Source organism: Gymnoscopelus braueri (genome assembly GCF_963280865.1).
Source record: "Gymnoscopelus braueri genome assembly, chromosome: 19".
NCBI classification, from domain to species: Eukaryota; Metazoa; Chordata; class Actinopteri; order Myctophiformes; family Myctophidae; genus Gymnoscopelus; species Gymnoscopelus braueri.
In genome coordinates this window covers 47948435-47972631 of record NC_137621.1, presented here as the reverse complement: position 1 = coordinate 47972631, position 24197 = coordinate 47948435, and the positions used below count along the sequence as shown (strand labels likewise).

At 43.1% G+C, this 24197-nt stretch overlaps 1 protein-coding gene across 1 annotated transcript in view; it reads left to right on the top strand.

The window, feature by feature from the left end:
• dicer1 (dicer 1, ribonuclease type III) overlaps positions 1-24197 on the top strand; it is a 67112-nt gene that overhangs the window by 39263 nt on the left and 3652 nt on the right. Inside the window, 11 exon segments of the mRNA XM_080413239.1 lie at positions 578-683; positions 3354-3529; positions 4582-5191; positions 6427-6648; positions 12722-12874; positions 16679-16961; positions 17156-17571; positions 19677-19917; positions 20856-21124; positions 23210-23372; positions 23608-23683. Coding sequence (XP_080269365.1) covers positions 578-683; positions 3354-3529; positions 4582-5191; positions 6427-6648; positions 12722-12874; positions 16679-16961; positions 17156-17571; positions 19677-19917; positions 20856-21124; positions 23210-23372; positions 23608-23683 — 2715 coding nt within the window.

The following is a 24197-nucleotide window of genomic DNA, read 5'->3' as shown; positions in this document are numbered from 1 at the left end:
GTCATACGACAATGTATAAAATAGGGCATTCATTTTAGAAAATAACATAAAAAGATGAAATATGGAGATCACATTTTTCCCCCTGACAAAGACAATATACAATATGGATGAAAAAGTGAGGCGGTTTGATAAAGTCTGTGTCCTTTTTACCTAATGGACGGAGTAGATAATTCACTCTCTTCCTGACTTTTCTTGCCTCTGCACTTTCTCCAAAATGTGGAAGTGGAAACTCTTTTTCTTTTGCCTTGAGAAGGTTCTCTCGTATCCATTCTGTGAACAGGGTAATGAGATGAGATGGATGCTTTGTCATTAGGGAAGAGAATCGTAGTTCCACTTCATACATTAACTTGATTGAATTGAAGGCCGAACTGACCCCAGTCCTGGTGACCAGCTCTATGAAACCAGAAGGTCCAATGAGTCATTCACCCACGGTAATTTTAGCACAGTTGTGGAGAGGCCTGGCAATTTGAAGGAAATTGCTTGGCCGGGAGGATAGTGTCCCGGTTTTTCTCCCAGAGTGTTTTTGTGGGCAGGGATAGTAACTCGATGGCTTTTTGTTTTTCTTGTGGGCGGCCAGGTTGAACCTGCTAACTCCTCGCCACCTGAACCAGAAGGGCAAAGCGTTGCCGCTCAGCAGTGCAGAGAAGAGGAAGGCCAAGTGGGAAAGCCTGCAGAACAAACAGGTAATGGCTGCTTTCGTAGAGAACCCCATGCACCTCTCTCTTATTGTAGGTACCTTCATACTCCTCTCTCTCTTATAGCTGGCTTTCAACACAGCTTTAGCACCACACCACACTACACCACACCACACTGCATCAAAATATCTACCGATTCTGCCCCCTTTGTAATGTAAGGACATAAGTGGAGGTCATTACTTCTTACCTAACAATGTAATGTAGATGAGTGGCCAACTGTTCTGTATACAAATGCAAATAACCTGTGCAGGAGTACTCCAGCCATTGGTAAGAACCAAATGGACCCCTAAAACTGTGATTATAATACAATATTAATTATTATAATGTATTACAGCTATGGTAATTATAATACACTGTAATAGATTATAACTGTGATTATATTACAATATTAATTAGTATAATGTAATACAACTGTGATCATTATAATACACTATAAAGTATTATAATTTATTACAGCTATGATAATTATAATACACTGTAATAGATTATAACTGTGATTATAATACAATATTAATTAGTATAATTTAATACAACTGTGATCATTATAATACACTATAATAGACTATAATAGACTATAACAGTGATTATAATACAATATAATCTATCATCATGTATTACAACTATATCCTGGTCTAAATAAAAAGTCAGTGAGTGATCAGTGATTATGAAGTGTTTGGCCCCGTCTGGCCCCCATTTCAGACCCCTTTGACACCACTAAGCCCAGGTTCTAGTAGTGAAAACGGCGCCGCAAGTAGGCGGTGTGGTGTGGTGTGCGGCCAGTGGAAACCCAGCATAGATACCCCATACACCTCTCTCTCTTCTCATAGATACCCCACACACCTCTCTCTATTATCATAGATACCCCATACACCTCTCTCTATTATCATAGATACCCCATACACCTCTCTCTCTTCTCATAGATACCCCGTACTCCTCTCTCTCTTCTCATAGATACCCCATACACCTCTCTCTCTTCTCATAGATACCCCATACACCTCTCTCTATTATCATAGATACCCCATACACCTCTCTCTCTTATCATAGATACCCCATACACCTCTCTCTCTTATCATAGATACCCCATACTCCTCTCTCTCTCTTATCATAGATACCCCATGCACCTCTCTCTCTTATCATAGATACCCCATGCACCTCTCTCTCTTATCATAGATACCCCATACTCCTCTCTCTCTCTTATCATAGATACCCCATACTCCTCTCTCTATTATCATAGATACCCCATACACCTCTCTCTCTTATAATAGATACCCCATACTCCTCTCTCTCTCTTATCATAGATACCCCATACTCCTCTCTCTATTATCATAGATACCCCATACACCTCTCTCTCTTATCATAGATACCCCATACTCCTCTCTCTCTCTTATCATAGATACCCCATGCACCTCTCTCTCTTATCATAGATACCCCATACACCTCTCTCTCTTATCATAGATACCCCATGCACCTCTCTCTATTATCATAGATACCCCACCATGCACCTCTCTCTCTTATCATAGATACCCCATGCACCTCTCTCTCTTATGATAGGTATGCACCACGCTATTGGGGCGGTAACATGATTGGTTTCCAAAGCAGTAGGCGTAAGTAGTTAGTTAAACAGCTGTTTTGTCAGTTGTAAGAATGGAGTCTCCCAAGGATAGAAGGTTAGGAACCACTGGCCTAGGCCACTACTGTAATTAAACCCACGGTAGTTTTTCACCCTTTCATTGAACCCAAAGGCAGACGGCTGCAGACAATGCATCCACATTTCTCAGCTTAAGACATGGCTGCCACCCAGGTGTGGACCGGGGAGAATAAAGTACTTTGTATACAGCTTGTTGGCTTAGCCAATGCAGTATGGAGCCATGGGTAAACGCTTCACTTCAGAAGCCGACTTCGCTCCAATTATGCACATCATTACAGTTAGAGAAATGTAATACTTCACCACCGTCCTAACAAAATGTGGAATTGAAAGTGACAGCCCTAAGGCAGCAGACATGTCAGCCTTGGTGATGTGATGAGGCTTAATTCATATTTGGATTCAAATGAATCCACCCGTTGAGTTCAGACTAAACCCCATTTTCAGCATTCAGCAACATTGTTAGCATTGTATTGCAGGGGTCTTCAACAGGGGGTCCTCAGAGTTACTACACGGGGGGTCTCCAAATCTTTGTGTGATTGGAACTTTTTACTTCAACCACTTGGAACCCTAGAATCCCTATTCGGAGGAGAACATTAGCTGAAAATAGCAGATCTATAAGCATGCGAGGCGCTGTGAGCTTGTAGATATGCTATTTTCGGCAAAGAGGTTTGGTGACAGAGCAGACCAAGTACAAAGCCAGCGGTCAAGTTGACTAAATATTGAGGGTGGTTACATTTCAGAAAATACACATTAACATGAATCAAACATATATTAATAGAAAAGATAAGTCAACAAACAAACAAAAAGAAACATGAATTTACACAACACTGATCATAGTGCTGTCAAACAAGTCTATGAAGCCATCTATTGAAACAGTTTAAAGCAACACAATTTTATACAATATATGTAGCTTCATCTCTCTCTCAGCTAGTAATAGGGGCTCCTTGGCCTGAAACAAACGTTGAAGACCCCCTGTTGTATTGTGTTGTTGTTGTTGTTGTTGTTGTGTTCAGATCCTGGTTCCGGAGCTGTGTGCCATCCACCCCATCCCAGCCTCCCTGTGGAGGAAGGCAGTGTGTCTGCCCAGCATCCTGTACCGCCTCCACTGTCTGCTGACCGCAGAGGAGCTGAGGGCGCAGACGGCCACCGACGCCGGAGTCGGCTCGCAGAACCTGCCCCCCGACTTCAGGTACGGCGCGTCCCAAAAACACAGCAAATTATCTGGCCGCGAAACCATGATGTCCTGTGTTCATCTGGTGTACTTTAGGCTTAAACCAGTGATTCTATACCTTTTTTAGTTTCAAGGACCCTCTGTTCCCTCTCAGATCTACAAGCTCAACAGCTTTTAGATCTGCTACTTTTGAGTGGCGCTGTAGTATGATCAAGTGATTGATTGAAACCTTTATTTATTCTTGAAAAGAGCAATGAGGTTCACCCTCATTTGCAATGCTGTCAAGATTACAGAACAAAATTGCACACACAAGAGAAATCAACACAACAGTACATTCTACAATTCAACAATACAACCTATAAAAACACAGAAAAAACAAGATAAGACCTAACAGAAAATGTGTAAATGAGGTAGGAAGATCTGAGGTAGGAAGATTTAAGAGTAAGTCATTAAATTGTCCATGGAAAATTGGGGTGTTAATTTTTTGTTCGAGTTGTAAGGTATTCCATGAAATAGCAGCATCAAAGCAGAAAGCAGTTTCCCCAAGTTCAGACTGCACAGATGGAACCTCGAGTGTAAGCCAGTCGCTTGAGCGGGTCTGGAGAGTGCTTTTTTTCCAATCTAACAACAATGTAATGTATGGCGGTAACTTCCCATCAATTTCTCCAGTGATACATCTAAGTGCTGAGTGAAAGACTGTGTCCAGGGGTAGGGCGTTAATTTAGGAAAAAACAGAGTTAAAATATGGAGATAAGAGATTTCTGGCGACGATACGTACAGTAGGCTGGCTACGTGAAGACCAATTACCACATCGGAACCATGCCGTTGGCATGTGGATCCCGAGATCCACATGATTTGATTTTTGCTTTCGTCTGTAAAAGCATTGGTGTTGGCCTGGGCCGTAGCGTGACGGTCCAGGCACCCTAATGCTGCAATGCCAGCCTGACAGCATGTCGCGGGTTCGACTCCCCCAAACAAATAAAAAAAAACATTGGTGTTTTAAATTCATAGACATGTCTAAATGTTTGTAAAACATATTTAATACATCTCTTTTCTTTTTCTTTCTGCAGGTATCCGAATCTGGACTTCGGGTGGAAGCGCTCCATCGACAGCAAGACTTTTATCTCCTCGTGCACCGACGATGACGATGATGACGACGACGATCACTGTAAACACCAACCACCAACCGTAGCCCCGGACACCCAGCAGCAGCCCTGTAGTCCCCACCACTCCCCCCAGCAGGGGCCGCCGCCACTGGAGACCCAGCAGGGGCCCCGAGCCGCCGCCGGAGCAGCAGTAGCGGCCCCCGAGCCCGGAGGAGAAGAAGACGCCGCTGACTGCACAAGGAACCTCACCAATGGCACTGCCCTAGTCGGCCACCAACACGAGCACCTTCACCAACGCGACAATTGCCAACGCTCCCAGCTCCCGCTGGAGGGCACCGAATCAATACAAACCACTACCTCAGTTCCTGTGCAGCAGCGGCCCTCTCCTCCTCCGAGCTCCTCCGACGACCACCACCACGGCCCCGTTTCGGAGAAGAAGAGTGACGAATGTACGCCAGGGAGGACCTCCTCAGACCACGTGAATAAAGCTACCTCAGCCTGCAGCCCGACGACAGCCGCCAACGCCACGGATCCCGCCGCCGCCGCCAACGCAGCACCTTTACCCGACCTACCGGTAAGGCCTGTTCACCATTATTACATCATCGCCTCCATCGCAATCATTTTGCATAATAGGTTCCATTCATTTGTATGTATTATAGCCGAAATAGCCGATCTACAAGTTCCAAGCTATTTTTTAAGTATGAAATGATTAAACATGGCCTGTTTTGGCTATAGTACATATATAGTACTGTACTATTATTGGTAGTTGGTACCAGTCATTTCTATGTAATTTTAAGTTGTTTTTCATATCTGTGCAGTGTTTATTTACAAAGCCTAAAAGGCAAACATCGTCATTTTTATATAAATAGTTGTGTTTTTTGGCATTGAACATGGGATATGTGCCCATGTTCAATGCCAAAAACACACTCAAATCGCTATTGGCAATATTCTTTATGACAATTTAACCACTTAAACCCCAGCATCCATATAGTGGAGAAAGCTTTCGCAGAAAATAGCGTGAGCTTGTCGATCTGCTATTTTCAGCAAAAGCTTTCTCCACAATATCAGAAAATAGAAAAAACACAAGCATAGAGCCCTGATGGACTACGGTCAACCATATGGGCACTTTTTTGATTTGAGCTAAAAAGCATTATTTTACACTTAGGCTATTCAAAAATAGCAGATCTACAAGCTCATAGCGCTACAAGCTTGTAGATCTGCTATTTTTGAAAAATCGTGAAAATGTGTGCAAATCTTTGAATATATATTATTTTAAAGCGAACATTTGTAACTCAAATCTTTGCTTCTGGGGGGTCCCTGGAACAAAATATTTTGAGATGGGGGTCGGCGGCCAAATACATATACATTTTGGGGGTCCTTGACATGAAAAAGTTTGACAACCACTGATATAGAAACATACGTTTTTCAGACATTTGTAGAATGTCTTAACACATTCCATGCCAGACATTAATCTCATAATGTACTCACCAGTGCCAACGTGTTATTGTTGTTTTTTTGTTTTTTTCACGTCGCCATAGATCTTGTTATAATCCTTAAGATTGAGCCGTGCAGTTTCGGTTTCGTCTGTAGAACGAGGGCCGACATGATCGGCAAAACCGGAACCCAAATAATTCTGTTTCCGGTCTTCAAACCGGAACCGGAAATGGATCAAAAAATTCCGAAAGTGCACCTGGGGGGGGATCTACGCGAACCGCCGGTTCGCGTAGATCTACGCGATTGGCATTCAATGTGTTAATGGGTTAAGTGGTTAATCGTCAACTAAAATGTCACGACGGTCCACACACACAGCCCGGAGGCGGAGCTCTGGTGGGAGACTCCACCAAGAGCCTGGGGCCCAACCCGGGCCTCATCCTGCAGGCCCTGACCCTGTCCAACGCCAGCGACGGCTTCAACCTGGAGCGGCTGGAGATGCTGGGCGACTCCTTCCTGAAGCACGGCATCACCACCTACCTGTTCTGCACCTACCCCGACGCGCACGAAGGACGCCTCTCCTACATGCGCAGTAAGAAGGTGAGCAGCTCTCTCTCTCTCTCTCTCTGCCAAGGCCCACACGGGGCCCTGGACAATGATCTCACCACGGGACCCGTGGTGGAGGAAGTACTCAGATATTTTAGTAAAAGTAGCAATACCATAATATAAAAATACTCTGTTACAAGTAAAAGGCCTGTGTTCAAAATGTTACTTGAGTACAAGTACAAAAGTTTTGGCATCCAAATATGCTTTAAGCACCAAAAGTAAAAGTGCTAATTGGATCTGAAAATGGCAGATCTACAAGCTCACAACGCGTTGTGAGCTTGTAGATAGGCTCTGAAAATAGCCGATGTATAAAATAGGGCTGCAAGTGGTTAATGTATGTTATATAATATAATAATGTATGTTTGCAAAGTAACTAGTAACTAAAGTTTTTAAATCATTGTAGTGGAGTAAAAGTATTGGAAATTGGAAGAAGAAGCATAATACAACAGTGTAACTCGTTCCAAGTGAAGGGAGCGCTAAACCTGAAAGCTGTTTTGCCAAGCTCTGTGTTGGCCTTGGGGACCAATAATGGAATTCCTGAGAGCGTGTTTGATGGGTGGAAGTATTTGGTTTTAACGGTGATGAAATATATGTTGGTGATTTATTTAATAGAGCTTTATAAATATAGATGTACCAATGATGGTCTCGTCGCATCATCATGGAGAGAGAGGGCCATCCAACTGTAGTGTATAAAGTGCAATGATGTGTGTTATATGGATCACCTGTGATGAACCTAGATGGCATCTAGGGGCTTAAGGGTGGTGGCAGCAGCATATCTATAAATGACATAATCTAGGACTGAGAGTAGGACAGCCGGTATGATTCTCTTTCAGCAAAATAAGGGGAAACAACATTTATTTCTGTATCGTAAACACAGTTTTGCCCGCAATGATTTGATCAGGTTATCAATATGTGTTATAGCAATATTAATAATAATATTCCATTCAGGTGAAGTTTTAGATCATTTATTAGGAAGATGTCAGCAGAGCAAACAGCATGTTATAGCAATATTAATAATAATATTCCATTCAGGTGAAGTTTTAGATCATTTATTAGGAAGATGTCAGCAGAGCAAACAGCATACAGATCAGACAGAGCTCTGGCCTCCTGGCCAGAGCTTGGGCCCCGTAGGGCAGAAGCCTCCTGAAGTGTCATATGCGACACCTCTTATACACCAAGATCTCTCCCCTAAATGTAGATAAATATAAACAGGCTATACTAAGTAACAGTACCATAGAGCTGACTGGTTAAATTAGCAATGACCATGTATAGTATCACAGGACAAATTACATGCTGACACAGAGCATAATGTGGAAATAGACCTTTGTATCAATTGTTGAATGACGGGAACAGAAGCTGTGAAAAGAACCCTGCTGTGTGGCTACTATTCTAGGGCCAAAATATAGATAGATACATAGATTGATTTAGAACAGGTTGGCATTCTGAAATAGCCATTACAGTCCAGAGTTTTTTGTTTTTGTACATGAATAAGCATATTCATGTACATACGACATAGAATGCCAAATCAATAGACATTTTCCTACCTACATGTTGATATAGCTATATATTTACTCAACCATTTACTGTATGATCAATCAGACAAAAATATCAGGAGACAGGACGTGCGACTTATAACTGATGCATAATTGCCTGACACAGAAGGCATCACTGACTCTGCCATTAACCTAATAATAATATCCAAAGTAGATCTACTTGTTTGGGTTTGAGAGCTCTCTCTCTCTCTCATTTTCTAGAATTTAGTATATGTGAAATCTTTTATCTGGTTGGATGTTAAATCTCTGTTTTTCAAGGCAAAGGGCCCTTAGCACGCTGGCTAATTGGGGCGATACGCGTGTCTAAACACTTCTCTCCCTTCTAAACGTTAAAAGGCCAGAGACTATGCAGTCAAAACAAATATTTCCACATTTATGGCCAATGCCCAGTTGACTATTTTTTTTTTATAGATTCCTATATTAATTAATTCAGATAGATATCAAACATATCACATGAAACATATTACAGAATAATAGACCTGGTTGTTTTAGGTTCGAAAGCTTTGAAAGCCTCTCACTCATAATGTCAAATCTATCTCTGTTTGTATGTTAAATCTCTGTTTCTCAAGACTGAGGGCTCCATACAGATTCATTTACCAATTCGGACCGCCTTTCACGGATTGATTTTGACAGTTTCCTTCTAAGGACTTTGTACAGTTCGTACAGGTATTTACCGAATTTCACGGACGGCTCGTCTTACACGACCTAGTTTGGCTTTCACCAACTTTGCACCGGAGTACAGGTATTTACCGAATTTCACGGACGGCTCGTCTTTCACGACCTAATTTGGCTTTCACCAACTTTGCACCGGAGTACAGGTATTTACCGAATTTCACGGAAGGCTCGCTTTTCACGACCTAGTTTATCTCACCCCAGACGTTGATATGCCAGAGATTAGGCAGTATGAACAAATATTTTCAGTTAGATATTGAATATAGTTTTCCAGTCTTCATGGCTCTTTCCTCCATCTTCACTTGGCGTACAGGTCCATTTGGTTATGTCTCTGACAGCGATCTCCACTTTGCTAGTGGTTCCAGTAGTGCCTCTCACGTGCAGCATGTCTCTCTGTGGCAGTGATCTCCATTGGGCTGGTGGGTCCCAGTTCAGTGGCTCTCAAATGCTCTCTGTGGCTCTCTGTGCCTTGTCCTCCTGCTGTGGCAAAGTCTCTTGTTGTCTGTATGGTGTCGATTTCGTCACCTCTGCTGCTGCATGGTGACATTGTTGGTGCTGCTCCCATGGCTGGTGACCATGCATGCTCTGCTCCTTCCCTCTGTGGCTTGAAGCTTGTGGTTTCCTTGTTGTCATCACAGACAGAATAGATCGGTCTGCGAGGTTCCAATCGTGTAGACCTTGTTGCAGAAGATCATCAAAAGTTGATTCTGCATAGCTTGCTTCTGTGGCGGTCTGCTCTTTGTCCTCCATCGTCTGGATCTGGTCCGGATCTGCTTTGAGAAAATCTTTTTCCCAAAAAGAATCCTTCACCCTTAAGTTCTTTTGATCAAGTATCCATAATCATGATTAGTTATGAAATATGAAATATTGATCCCATCCTCGTCGCCAAATGTTATAGCAATATTAATAATAATATTCCATTCAGGTGAAGTTTTAGATCATTTATTAGGAAGATGTCAGCAGAGCAAACAGCATACAGATCAGACAGAGCTCTGGCCTCCTGGCCAGAGCTTGGGCCCCGTAGGGCAGAAGCCTCCTGAAGTGTCATATGCGACACCTCTTATACACCAAGATCTCTCCCCTAAATGTAGATAAATATAAACAGGCTATACTAAGTAACAGTACCATAGAGCTGACTGGTTAAATTAGCAATGACCATGTATAGTATCACAGGACAAATTACATGCTGACACAGAGCATAATGTGGAAATAGACCTTTGTATCAATTGTTGAATGACGGGAACAGAAGCTGTGAAAAGAACCCTGCTGTGTGGCTACTATTCTAGGGCCAAAATATAGATAGATACATAGATTGATTTAGAACAGGTTGGCATTCTGAAATAGCCATTACATATGACATTTGAAGTTGAATTTCTCATCGATCCATATGCCCAGATACTTGTAATGTTGGACTCTTTCAAGAGGTAATACAGATAAAGTGCACATTTTTAGGTTTGTAAAATCAATCGATTTTGTTCTGGTGAAAAACAGGTACTTTGTTTTCTCTGCGTTTAAAACAAGTTTAAGTTTAAAGAGTGCTCCTTGTAAAACATTAAAAGCAATGCCCTAGTGTCCCTAATCTGGGCCAAGCGTTAGGTCAAATGATGAGCTTGTAGGTCAGCTATTTTCAGCGAGATTTGGGGTAGAGGGAAAAAGGAAGCAGGCCTAGTGCAGAACCCTAGGCTGGGGGACTCAAGTCAATTAGTTAATTAATTATATAGGGCAGGGGTATTAGATTAGGCAGGGGACCACAATTATAAAATACCTTGAATTTGGGGGCTGCAAGACTCTGACAACAAAACATGTTCTTTATTAACTGTGGTACTGGTAACCATTGAGAAATGTGTAGCCGATTAATTCTAACAAAATGTATGTTTTATTTACTGTTAATGAGCTTCTGGTAATGGTTATGAAAAACACTCATTAACGCCCGGGATTCGAACCCGGCGTCTCCCGCGTGGAAAGCCAACTTCTTAACCACTAGCCTAGTGCATGTAGAGATAGATCCTAAGAATATACATAAGAGTTTGCATACTAACAACAACCAACCATTTATTTTTACATTGCAATATGGGGCCACAGCCACACGAAAGGTCCCCAGGTGCCGGAGTTGAGTATCACTCTTGGGGTTTAAATGGTTAAGGGGATAGACACAAAAATGAGTTAACCACTAAAGGACATTGGCTTATGTGGAGAGAAATGGCCCTTGCTTGTTCCAGCCGTTCAGCTGCCCAAAAAAAACGAGAGAGAGACATGGAATTCTGTTATTCTCTTTACCGGTGTGGATCATTAAAATGAAACGGTACCGCACAAAAATAGACAATTCAGGATAATCATTCTTAACGTTGATTGGCTCAGCTGGCCGACGGTAAATCAAAATATTATACTGGAGGGTCGTCATCATGGCGACATAAGATTCAGTGGTGAGTGCCGCCATATGTCTGTGTTTAGAGCCAGCTTTGGGGATAGTTGATTATGCTTTTTTGCAGAGGTCTTGTGCAGTCTCCTCTCCTCAGTTCAAGTGGTAACTGTTTTTACGGGACAGGACCGTCATTCGGGTTCCGCAGATGCCATGAACGCACGGAACCATCACTCTTTGTCATTAGCACGGCGGTTTCACCTGCATGTTTGTCATCGCAATGAAGCCTCCTCACAGTAATAGACAGCTGTTTGTGAAGTCTCTTTAGGCACCTCTGTTGGATGCTTCATTGTCTCCGCCAGGCCGAAGGCAAAACACAGATTTTTCATATTCCATCCTGGCTTAAATTGACTTCCAAAGTTTGCAGGAGTGCTCTGTTTTGAACAAAATGCCTCAAATCATGAACACAGCGTGTGATTTCCGTGAAATTTTGCACACACATTCCCACTATGCTGAGAAAAAAATGCCACTTGAACATTTTTAAATCAGCCTCATGGTGGTGCTATAACAGGCCGATTTGTGTTTTTTTACATACAACTGCACCGATCTGTGTAAAACTACAAATTGTGTCCAAACATCATGCAAATCTGTACACATTATCTCTATAGTCAAGTGATCAAGACGCCATCCGATTTTTCATATTCCATCCTTATTGGCGAATTCCGAACATTGCTGGCCCACAATAACCTACCTGACCTGGCGGAGACCTATGCTCCGAGGAGTACTTTTTCGAGCCTTCAAGTGCATTCATTCTTGATTTGTGGTAGGACAACTTGGTGTCGAACAGCTTCCATTTGACCTTGTTTGCATTCGATTTTTAGGTACTTAGTTCCACAACTTTCATATGTGGAATCTCTTTGTAATGCTGTGTATCACTCTTTCGTGTGTTTCATCCTTTCGTGTGTAAGTGTGTGTTTGTGTGAGAGAGAGAACCTGTTTCCACTGGCTCCCTCTCGTCTTCACTCAAGTTTAAATGTAATACCACCAACAGCTGGGGTTGTGAACAATAATTCAATGGCCATTTACTGTACAGTAGTATTAGCCTACGTTTTGTTGAACCATTCATTTATAAACAATTGGACTGTGATGAGAAACGGCATCGTTCTTCGACAAAGAAAATTGTTCCACCTTGGCAGAACAAACCATTCCTTAAATGCGTTAAGTCAATGCCCGGACACAGTGGGAATACTTAACAAAGCATTCATGAATGGATTGACGTTTGAATGAAAGTCAGGATTCTTATTACTGCTAGTTTACGGTTTTCATTTAGGTTTGTTGGATAGGTTCATAAAATTCTGCTTCTAGAATATTATTTGTTCTAGGGGTGTTTCCCTCCTTTCTCCACCTTTCTTGGGACCTGCTAGCTTTCGTTTGGCAAAAATGTTAATATTATTTATTTGTTTATTTTGTGTGTGTTGTCCAGGTGAGCAACTGTAACCTCTACCGCCTGGGCAAGAAGAAGGGCCTCCCCAGTAGGATGGTGGTGTCCATCTTCGACCCGCCGGTCAACTGGCTGCCTCCCGGCTACGTGGTCAACCAGGACAAGAGCATCACCGATAAGTGGGACTCAGACGAGGTTGGTGGTAGGGGTGCAGCAATTAACCCATTAAGACCGGGAACGCATCTGTGTGTCATTTTAAGATGTATTTGGCTTTTCAAAAATAGCAGATATACAAGCTCATAGCGCGGCACCGAGTGCCGCACTATGAGCTTGTAGATCTACTATTTGTTTTGAAAAATCGTGGAAAATGTGTGCAAATCTTTGAATATATATTTTTTTAAACGAATATTTTTTACTCTGTTACAACTTCTGGGGGTCCCTGGAACAAAATATTTTGAGATAGTGGTCCAAGAACCACTATTATTATAGCAACATACGTTTAAAAAATCTGTTTAGAAGACATTTGTAGAATCCCCCAGAAGCAAAGATTTGAGTTACAAATGTTCGCTTTGAAAAATATATATTCAAAGATTTGCACAAAAATAGTAGATCTACAATCTCACTCGGTGCCGCGCTATGAGCATTGTAGATCTGCTATTTTTGAATAGCCCAAAGAAATCTAAAAATGGCACACAGATGCGTTCCCGGTTTGAATGGGTTAATCAAGCTAATAGATCATAAAAAAATTTAAAAACATAAATATTTATTTTTCCAATTTTTTCAAACTTTTCAAAAATCATTGTCAGCCTGTAGATCGGCAATTTTTGCATGACACTGTTGTACAATGAAGTATAAACTAGGGCTAAAGTGGTTAATCTGACTAATCAGTTGTAGTTGATTATAAAAAACGAATTGAAGTGTTCATTCATTGATATATAAAAAAACAACGCACTTCTCGATTCTACCAATTAATCGAAAAAGGAATCAATAGAAAAATTGCCAAGAAAACAAACTATGAAAACAACATTGCTAATATAAGAAAGCAATCGATACAGCCCCAGTCGGTGGGCCTGGACTGGGAGGAGGGGCTTCCGTTTGTTTTCCGAGTTCACCCTTTGCCATAATTCCTTTCCCACTTTCTCCCGTCACAATACATTAGTGTCTTAAATTCACGAATCAAACTACGCTACATCTCTCTCAGGGAAAAGGTGTTCCAGGTTGTCTCAGAACAAGTGAAGTATTATTGTGCAGAAACCCTTGGCCTGGCATGTTTGTGGACATGCAGAGCGAATCCACAATTTCATACCTCCCATGCTCTTTTGACATTTTTCTCAGAAATGATGTTGAAAGCGTTTTGTCTCAATGTATCAGCTTTCATATCGCAATCCCCAATAATCAGGGGGGGAGGGGAGGAATCACAACGTGATAATTTTTTTTGGATTGCATCGTGCAACACCATTACGCACATGTTCATCATGTGTGCCTGTCTTTGTAGTTGTGGCCATACACAGCCACTAGAGGGCGACGTTCCTCCTCGCTGGCAGGCTTCCACACAACTGTTTGTAACAGTAACAGCAGATTGTGATATCATGGACTCTGTCAGCAGCGAAGGCATTCACCCCGCACAATGGGAACTTACTCATTCCAAGTGTTTTGGCGTGGGTCACATACGATGTCATACTAATTTTCTGTGAGGAAAAAGCAAATACAAAGAGTCGGGGTGGGAAAAAAAAGCTCTCGGAAATTAAAAGATCTAAGCCCCAACGGGTTTAATACTTGGTCAAGTAGGACCTAATCTGTCGGACGACGTACCTTTTTAGTAAGACTCAAAGGGACGCTCTAATTGGTCAATTAGTTATCATCACTGATGGCCTTTTTGAGGTTTTCGAGTTGGCGAGATCTACACACACACAGACTAATGCATTCGCAGTCCTGATTGTACATGAATTTTGATAAAAGAGTATTAACAGTACCTATGACTTCACGGAGTTGGCCGGCCACTCGTCTCGTCTCCCCGTGGCGTCCCAGAGGCCGCGTTTAGCTGACCCGGTGCGGCGGCTAGAGCTCCGAAAACCTCCGTAATCTCCTCCTAATCCCTCTCAAGGGTCGTGACCGCATTCTGAGTCAAACGAGTTCCTGGAGGCCCTCACGGCATCAGAACCGAGAGCTTTTATTTTGATAAAGACACGACGATACGGTTCAGCGTTGTAATCCATCCACGTCTCCTTCTTAAGGTCTACCGTCCAGCCTCGTTTTCACCACTACAACCCCAGCGCCTGCGTCTAGATTCCGGGGTGAACATCGGGGCGGCCAGTAGCTTAGTGGAATGGTTCTGAAACGTTGACATTTCAAGGACTCCCCTTAACTCTTGACAGTATACCATTTGTATGCTGTCAGAGTTACAGACTTGTAAGGGTCAATTTAGACCCCCCCTAAAGCAGTGGTTTTCAACCCTTTTCATTTCAAGGTCCATTAATTATTCAGCATTTGAGCCACGGAACCACCATTTGATGAGATTTAGCCTCTCAGACCCAAGACTTTGAATATTTTGCTTTTGTTGGATAAGATTTTGTCCACAAACCCATGTTGTATTGATGTTGGTACCATAGGAGAGATGACAGGCCAACGTTGATCAAAATAACAATGATTTAATGAAGTAATGCAGATGTTTAACAATATTTTAACTCTTGAGAGTTAAAGATCTATAAGGGTCCATTTGGTTACCAACTCTCCATTAACTCTCCGTCATTTAGCTGGGGACCACCTGGAACGCCCTCAAGGACCACTGGTGGTCCCCGGACCACTGGTTGAAAACCACTGCCGTGGAGTCCGTGGAAACCACTCCGAGAACCACTGGTTAGTGGGAAGGAGAGGTCACCGGTTGGCCTCCCGGCCCCCGAACTATTATGTCGGAAGTGTCCCTGAGCAAGCTCACTTGACCCCTAACCGCTCCCCTCCCCCGAGCACTCATCAGGACCATCTGAGCAGCCTTTAGCTGGGTGAAGCTGAAACCGATTTCTCCCTGCGGGATTGATAAGTGTATAACGCCCGCGACTCGATCCCGGGTCTCCCGCGACTAAAGCCAACATCTTATCCGCTAGCCTAAAGGTGAATTCCCTCCCTGTAGGTAGTTTTTTTTTGCCGAGGGTATTTAGTGTAGAGCGAAAACAGCAGGGAGCCTAGAATAGCGCCCTCAGGGACCCCGGTCAACTACAGTAAGTATGCCGCTGCTAGGCAGAAACCTTGTATCTCCATAAATCAACTTTCAACCGTCTTTATTTTCACCATATATTAATGTCCTACTAATATCTTTATAGGTAGGGTTTTTGTGTTAAAACAGAATAAAATTGAACTTGATAAATGGGTACTCTCTACTGATTGGCTGAAATTGGCGACCCACCTGAAAATGTATTTTCTGTTTAATAAAGAGCTGGAGAGACGAGGGAGACCGCTGTTACTGAACAAACACTGTATAGCAATGAGTACTATCAAAAATATAGAGCTTTAACCTTTTTAACCAAAAACCTTAACACATTGCCTGCCAAGAACGCATTTATATGTTCTGTCCAAAACCCATTTTTTTCTTTTTTATTCCACAAAAGAGCGCTCTAACACAGCTTTGGAATGATCACTCGAAACTCGGAGAAGGAATTGACGGATGTGACGTCATCCCAAAAAACGCCACGTCCGTCCGTCCGCGCCAACGTTAGGATTTTTTGAAAAAACACTTAGAACTCGGATTCTTTTTTTTTTCAATGAAAACCACCCATTTTCAACCCATTCTCCAAAATGGCCGATCGCGGTAGAAATGTTATTGTTCCAGTGGATAGACAGGACTCTACCCCACCCCACGGACACTTTTTTTACATTTGTGTACACAACGTGGTTTCCACGGCTTTTCAAAGATCGTCTATTTAAGGTAATAAACGCTGGCAAGGGGATAAAAAAAAACAATGTTTTAATATAATCTCACTTACCCTACCTTTGAATCACCTCCAGGCCAAAGAAGAAGAGCTGCAGGCCAACGGGCAAGCGGGCGACGACTACGAGGAGGACGAGGACGAAGACGGCGGGGACGAGGAGGAGCTGATACTGAAGGACGAGGAGGAGCCCAAGGCGGACGAGGTGAACATGGAGGACGACCTGGAGTACTACCAGGAGCACATCAAGTTCATCGACAACATGCTGATCGGCTCCGGAGCCTTCGGGAAGAAGATCTCGCTGGGCGCCTTCCCGCCCTCGCCCACCCCCGCCGCCAATACCACCTCCTCCTCCTCCCCAGGTTAGTAGAGTTAAAGGAATAGTTCACCCCAAAAAAAAAGAAATTCTATTGGTTAGTCACCCCATGGACACTTGAATTCATGGATATGTTTTCTGTTTAAACACTAAGTAAAACTAAACCTAAATTGAAAACACGTCAAAACACGTCAAAACGAACGAAGGAAAAACAATAACCTCGTTGCCTCCTAACCCCAGTCCCAGAATCCCCCTCCAAGAAGTGGAAGCCCCCCAAGAAGCACTCGGCACACCCCGCCGCTGCCGCCGCCGACGCCCACTACCCCGCGTCGGAGGCCACCACCGCCACCGGCGGCGGCCAGTCGTCGTCGGCCGCCTCGGGCGAGGAGTTCGACTACAGCTCGTGGGACGCCATGTGCTACCTGGACCCCAGCAAGGCGGGCGAGGAGGACGACTTTGTGGTGGGCTTCTGGAACCCGTCGGAGGAGAACTGCGGCGCCGAGCTGGGCAAGCAGTCCATCTCGTACGACCTGCACACGGAGCAGTGCATCGCCGACAAGAGCATCGCCGACTGCGTGGAGGCCCTGCTGGGCTGCTACCTGACCAGCTGTGGGGAGCGCGCCGCCCAGATGTTCCTCTGCTCCCTGGGGCTCAAGGTACTGTTGTACACTACACACAGGCCCCCCCCCCCCCCCCCACTCGCCTTGACCGCTTAACCCATTAAGACCTGAGGCGATTCTTAAAGATGTTTTCTAAATCTTAACAGTTTTTTTTTTTTTATCTCAAGATTTTTCTAAAATAGCAGATCTACAAGCTCATAGCGCGGCACTCGGTGCCGCGCTATGAGCTTGTACATCTGCTATTTTTGAATAGCCAAAGAAAATTAAAGTGACACAGATGCGTTCCAGGTCTTAATGGGTTAACACCGGTGATTCTCAAACCTTTTTCATGTCAAGGTCCACCACCCGAATTGATATGTGTTTGGCCGCGGACCCCCCCCGTCTCAAAATGTTTTGTTCCAGGGACCCCCGCAGAAGCAAAGATTTGAGTTACAAGTGTTTGCTTGAAAAATATATATATATTCAGAGGTTTGGACTCATTTTCCTGATTTTTCAAAAATAGCAGATCTACAAGCTCGCAGCGAGGCCCTCGGTGCCGCGCTATGCGCTTGTATATCTGCTATTTTTGAATAGCCAAAGTATAAAAAGGTTAAAGTAGTCAAAAGTATTGTGATGCTATATTAACACACTTTGCTGGGGACCCCCTGGAAACCCCCCAAGGACACCTGGGGGTCCCCGGACCCCACTTTGAGAACCAATGACTCAAGTCTCATTGGTGGGCTAGGGACAGTTTAGAAACCTGCCTACCAATGACATCATCAATGGGGATTCCAGTGCTAATACTGTAGAAACTACCGCCTTCCTTCCTGAAAAGTTAGCACGCTGAAATGGAGAGCCATTGTTCTTGCTTTAATTTCTTTTTTGAAATGCCTTCCGATGATGCCTTCCGAAATGCCTTCCGTCCACAACCCTCCTCTGAGACACAGAGCGAGTAGGCAGAAAAGGAGCCAAGATAGGTTGAAAATTGGTGAAATGGGCCTTTAACATGCTTAAACCTACACCATGATCTATTCTAGGCACCTTCCTGTTTTCGCTCTACACTAAATATCTTTGCCAAGAATAACCGCTAATAGCCGATAAGCTCACTGCGACGTGTAGCTTATAGATTGGCTTGTAGATCTGCTATTTTTGACGAATATTCACCTCAGAATAGGGATGCTAGGCTTTTTAAAAACCACGGCCATAGTTTGACCAATGGTTCCAATGGGCCTTAGAAATACCTGAAAGCTTTAAACAAGACCAGGAGACCTGGTTCTGCCAGACCCAGACTTCACATGACGTGTCAGCCTGTGTCTATGCCCATGTATTACATACTGTCTGTATTCAACCCCTAGTGGTTGAAATCTGAATGGCCGGGCTTCGCACGACGTGTGTCCCTTCTATGCCCATGTATGGACAGACTTTTTTGGGGGACAGAATTTTTTTTGGCTGGGGCCGGAGGACAAAGTGACATACTTTTTTTTGGCTGGGGCCGGAGGACAAAGTGACCATGCCCATGTATGGACGAAACAGGTACAAAGCCTCATGTAAGCCCGACCCCTTGGGTCTGGCAAAAATCACACCCAGTGTGAAGTGGGCGGTGTGGTCATCAGTGGTCATCACAGTGATGGAAGCTCACTTAAATTTGTTTTAAATTTTTTTAAGTGCAAGGTTATTAACCCATTAACCCATTAACTGCTAGAGGTATTTTCATATTTTTTTAGCCAGTGCCAGAGTTTTTCATTGGAAAAAAGAAAGTACTCAGGAGCCGAAATACAGACTTTTTAAGTTTTAAGTTAACAAGGAAGTGGATAGGAGTCTAGATCTTCAACTAATCATATCTCCTTGGTCTTTGGGTGAAATTGGATTGGCACGTGGCGGCTTTAAATCGGTTCGCGTAGATCTACGTGATTGGCAGTCAATGTGTTAACTGCCAGAGGTATTTTCATATTTTTTTAGCCAGTGCCAGAGTTTTTCATTGAAAAAAAAACCACTTATAGGGGTGGCTACACTGCCCAAAAATATATATCTAATAAGTAAGATTCAGCGCATAAAAATGTGACGCTGAATTTTCCATTAAAACAACAGTCATGTATTCAATATAATATATTTGTTAGCTCTGCAAAGTGCTTCATATCCTGTCCTGCTGTCATTAAACCCAGGTGTTACCGGTGGACAGGAGGGCCCTGGCCAGCGGCCAGACGTCGGCCGCGGACCTCCGCTACGGCTGGCTGAAGATACCGCCGCGCTGCATGCTGGACCATCCGGACGCAGAGCGCACCCTCAACCACCTCATCTCTGGCTTTGAGAACTTTGAGAGGAAGATCAACTACACCTTTCACAACAAGGCCTATCTGCTGCAGGCCTTCACCCACGCCTCCTACCATTACAACACCATTACAGGTACGTATTCAGCAGGGGTGTGGATAAAAAATCCATTCATGTATGAATCACCATTCTTATAATCAACGATTCAGAATCGATTCACAATTTCCAAAAATGTATTCATGTTGATTTTTTATTTTTTTTTGCTCCTGAAAGTTACAGGAGTTCGTATGGTGTGTGTGTGATATGAAATGGAAGCTTACAATAATCACAGTAAACATTATCATGTCTTCAATCATATTGAGTTTTTAAATTGTTTTTATATATAAACGAATAAACATTTAAAAAAAATCACACACAGTGTGAAGTGAGTGGTGCCTTCGATGAGTTCATTTCATTAAGCTATTATTAGCCTAAGACTGCTTTAAAATAACTTTATGATGGCAGAAACATATTTAAAATATTTGTACTCACTGAAATAACTTTTAAGTACTTAAAATACTTTTACTGAAATTGTAGATGGGTCATTTTAGTGTGTGTGTGTGTTATAGGTTTATTTTCTTACAATCGACTAAATCTATTAGTCTGATTAACCACGTAAGCCCTATTTCATACTTTGTTGTACAACAGCGTTGTGCAAAAACAGTAGATCTATAAGCTCACAATGTGTCACATCGTGAAACATTTTGAGCTTGCAGATCTGGCGTTTTCGCTATTTTAGAAAATCGATCGTTTGTGTATATTTTTTATTATGAACGATTACACAGATTAGCTCGATTAACTGTTGAACCTTTCACTATTTGCTTGTCCCCCCCTGTAACCCTGGCTATTTCAGTGCTATATTCCATGTAATGTTGTGTACAGTTTTTGTACACATACAAACAAGACCAAATGTTGTGTACAGATTTTGTACATATACAAACAAGACTGAATTAAAATACTATTACACAGTATAAGTACTTTTTTATGTATTGTTTTTGTGATCGGGGTACCAACCTTTTCCCCCATCTCACCAGATTGTTACCAGCGGCTGGAGTTCCTCGGCGATGCAATCCTCGACTACCTCATAACGAAGCACCTTTACGAAGACCCGCGCCAGCACTCGCCCGGCGTGCTGACCGACCTGCGCTCGGCGCTGGTCAACAACACCATCTTCGCCTCCCTGGCCGTCAAGTACGACTACCACAAGTACTTCAAGGCCGTCTCGCCCGAGCTGTTCCACGTCATCGACGACTTTGTGCAATTCCAGCTGGAGAAGAACGAGATGCAAGGCATGGACTCCGAGGTGAGTCCGTCTCTCATAGGTTATTGTATATGTTTAGGCATTTATTTATGCTTTATTTCAGGTTGGTCAGAGTACAGCAGCTCATATGCATTTGGTCGCAGACCCCCATCTTAAAATGTTGTACCAGGGACCCCCATAAGATTTGTGATTATTCCACATTTGTTTCAAAGTTTTTCGAGAATAGCAGATCTACACCCTCGAGCGTCATTTTGCTGGGGACCGCCTGGAACCCCCTCAAGGACCCCCCCTGGGGGTCCCCGGTCTGCACTTTGAGAACCACTGGTTTGGAGAGACAGGAAACCAAGGGCAAAGGAATGAGAGACATGGCGAGACAGACAGTCACCCATATGTCCAAAACTGTTACTTTTCAGGATTCAAATACAAAAGCATCAAAAGTAGCAGATCTGCAAGCTTTCAAGCTTGTGGATCTGCTACTTTTGATGCTTTTGTGTGAAGATGTAGTATGATCAAGTAGGGCGTTTACGAATTTACGAAAAAACACAAAAAGTTTGAATATGGAGATGAGAGGTTTCAGGAGTCACCAGGCCCCCCTTCATATAGCAGATCTACAAGCTCACAATGCGTCGCAATCTTGTAGATCTGCTATATATCTGTATATCGTCGCTCTCCATATTTTAACTTTTTGTATTTTTTCATAAATGAATGCCGTACTTGATCATACTACAGAGTCACACAAAAGCATCACCATAGCAGATCCACAAGCTCGAAATGCGGCGCTAAGCGACGCATTTTGAGCTTGTAGATCTGCTACTTTTGCTACTTTTTCATTTGAATTCTGAAAAGTTCCAGTTTTGGAGGTTTCCCCACCCGACAGACCATATGGGGTTCAAGTGGTTATTTGCTAACCTCTCATCCCCCGTGTCTCAGAACTCCCCTGGTTTCAAGTGTTGGTACTAAGCCTCAAATCCTTATAGAAAGAAACATAATCTTTGCTGTTTTATTTTTCTCTTCTTTTTGGTAAAGTAATTATTAACATTCAAGTTCAGTTCAACCCCAAGAATGGAGGGGTTGTCAGTTTGTATGAATCTGTTTTATATTCTAGCGATTTTGGAGTATCGAAGGAACAAAAACGCAGTTGGATTTAATTTGTCTAGAACGGTCTATCTTGGCCCAACATCTTTGCTGATTCGGGCAGAGAGGTTATTTTATGCCTCGGGGGCGAGCGCTGGCTACAGAGAGAGAGAGAGAGGGAAAACAAGTCAAGAAAATCAACCGGACAGAAAAATGAAAAAAAGTGCTCATAAAGTGGCAGCACTCTACAACTCTGGTATTTATTCAGACCCAAGTAATAACATTAGGTTGTAACATATAATTGAACAAGCGGTCGCGAGAATCTTAATCTCTTCAATCGGAGCGAGTTTTCATTGTGTCTGTCAGTGGAGTGATGTCGTTTTAAAACACGGCGAGGTCTGCCGCGTTGCCATACAAAACGGCAGCCCTCGCCGTGTTTTAAAACGACATCATTTTGCATCCGTTTTTCAAAGCCCTCAAGTGTAGCCGAACACATGCCATAACAGTTAATCGAACTATTCAATTTAATTGATCATAAAAAAGAAATAATTGATGACATGTCATTATAGGCGAAAATGTAGAAAATTGTCAGAGAAATATAAAAGGCAGTGAAAATAGCAGATCCAAATAGTAGAACCGGCAAGTTTTGCACGACGCCGTTCTGCGACGAAGTTTAAAATACATTTGAAGTGGTTCATCAATGTATTTTTTTATATAAAAACTTGCTTCTTGATTATTGAATTATCATCATCATTGAAAAATCATTGGTAGTTGCCCCCTATGATAGTAACATACTGTGTAATTGAACAAGCAGTCAGGAGAATCTTTAATCTATTTGATCGGAGTGAGTTTCATTGCATCTGTCAGTGAAGCAATGTCGCTTTTGAAAAACAGATGTCTTCCATTTTGTATGCAAGAGGTCTGTTCTCAAAGCACCTCGAATAGAGGCCGAACACGACGGCCCCCGCATCCCCGATACACTCGAGACACGCCGCGCGTTTTGATGGCATAAAATCTAACCGTCTGGCCCTTTTGGTTTTCTCTCCCTCTCAGCTGCGGCGCTCCGAAGAAGACGAGGAGAAGGAGGAGGACATCGAGGTCCCCAAAGCCATGGGGGACATCTTCGAGTCGCTAGCCGGAGCAATTTACATGGACAGCGGGATGTCACTGGAGACCGTGTGGCAAGTGTATTATCCAATGATGAGGCCACTTATAGGTAAGGAAGAGGACCGCTGGAAAGGGAAACCAATTTTCTTTCTCTTTTACCCCGCTCCCTGATTGTCTTGGCTTGTTCATGTCGGGGGAACTTGCAGTGATTGCACACCGTTCTTTATACTTGCCCGTGATGATGACATATTACCGGGAGGAATTTGCAGAGTTGAGGTGGTATATATTATTCAGGTTTCGTTTTTCACTACCGTGCCCTCCTCTACCCCCCCCCCCTTTTACAGAAAAGTTCTCTGCGAATGTGCCCCGCTCCCCTGTCAGAGAGTTGCTGGAGATGGAACCAGAAACTGCCAAGTTCAGGTAAAAGGATCGATTTTTTTTTATTGTTTACGTTTGTCACTTTCCCTGAGCATTTCCAATAGCCTGCTGTTTCTCAAAGTCGTGTCAGGGAACCCGCCAGGCGTCCAAATGGACCCCTGCTGGTCTGTAACTCTGAGAGTGTACCAAATGGAACCAAATGGACTCGTCGTGAGGGTCCATTTGGTTCCTCGTAGTTGAATGAACACTGATTATTTTACAGCCTAGATTGGGTTCCCAGAGATTAAAAAAAGTATTTGAATTAAAAAAGGTTGAAAATCACTTCTTGGTCCCTCTGTTTTCCATACTGTATTGATTGATTGATTGATTGATTACTTAGTCAAAAAAAGATTACAGCACGGAGGTACAGTAAAACATTTGGGCTAAAAGGAAAACACAAAAAAGTCCTGGGGACTTGTTTCCATTGTGGTCCTATATATTCAATTCATCAACAGAGCATAGACTATTAATACCTGTCATCAACAAATACAAATGGTTATGTTTATAGAGGAGAAAA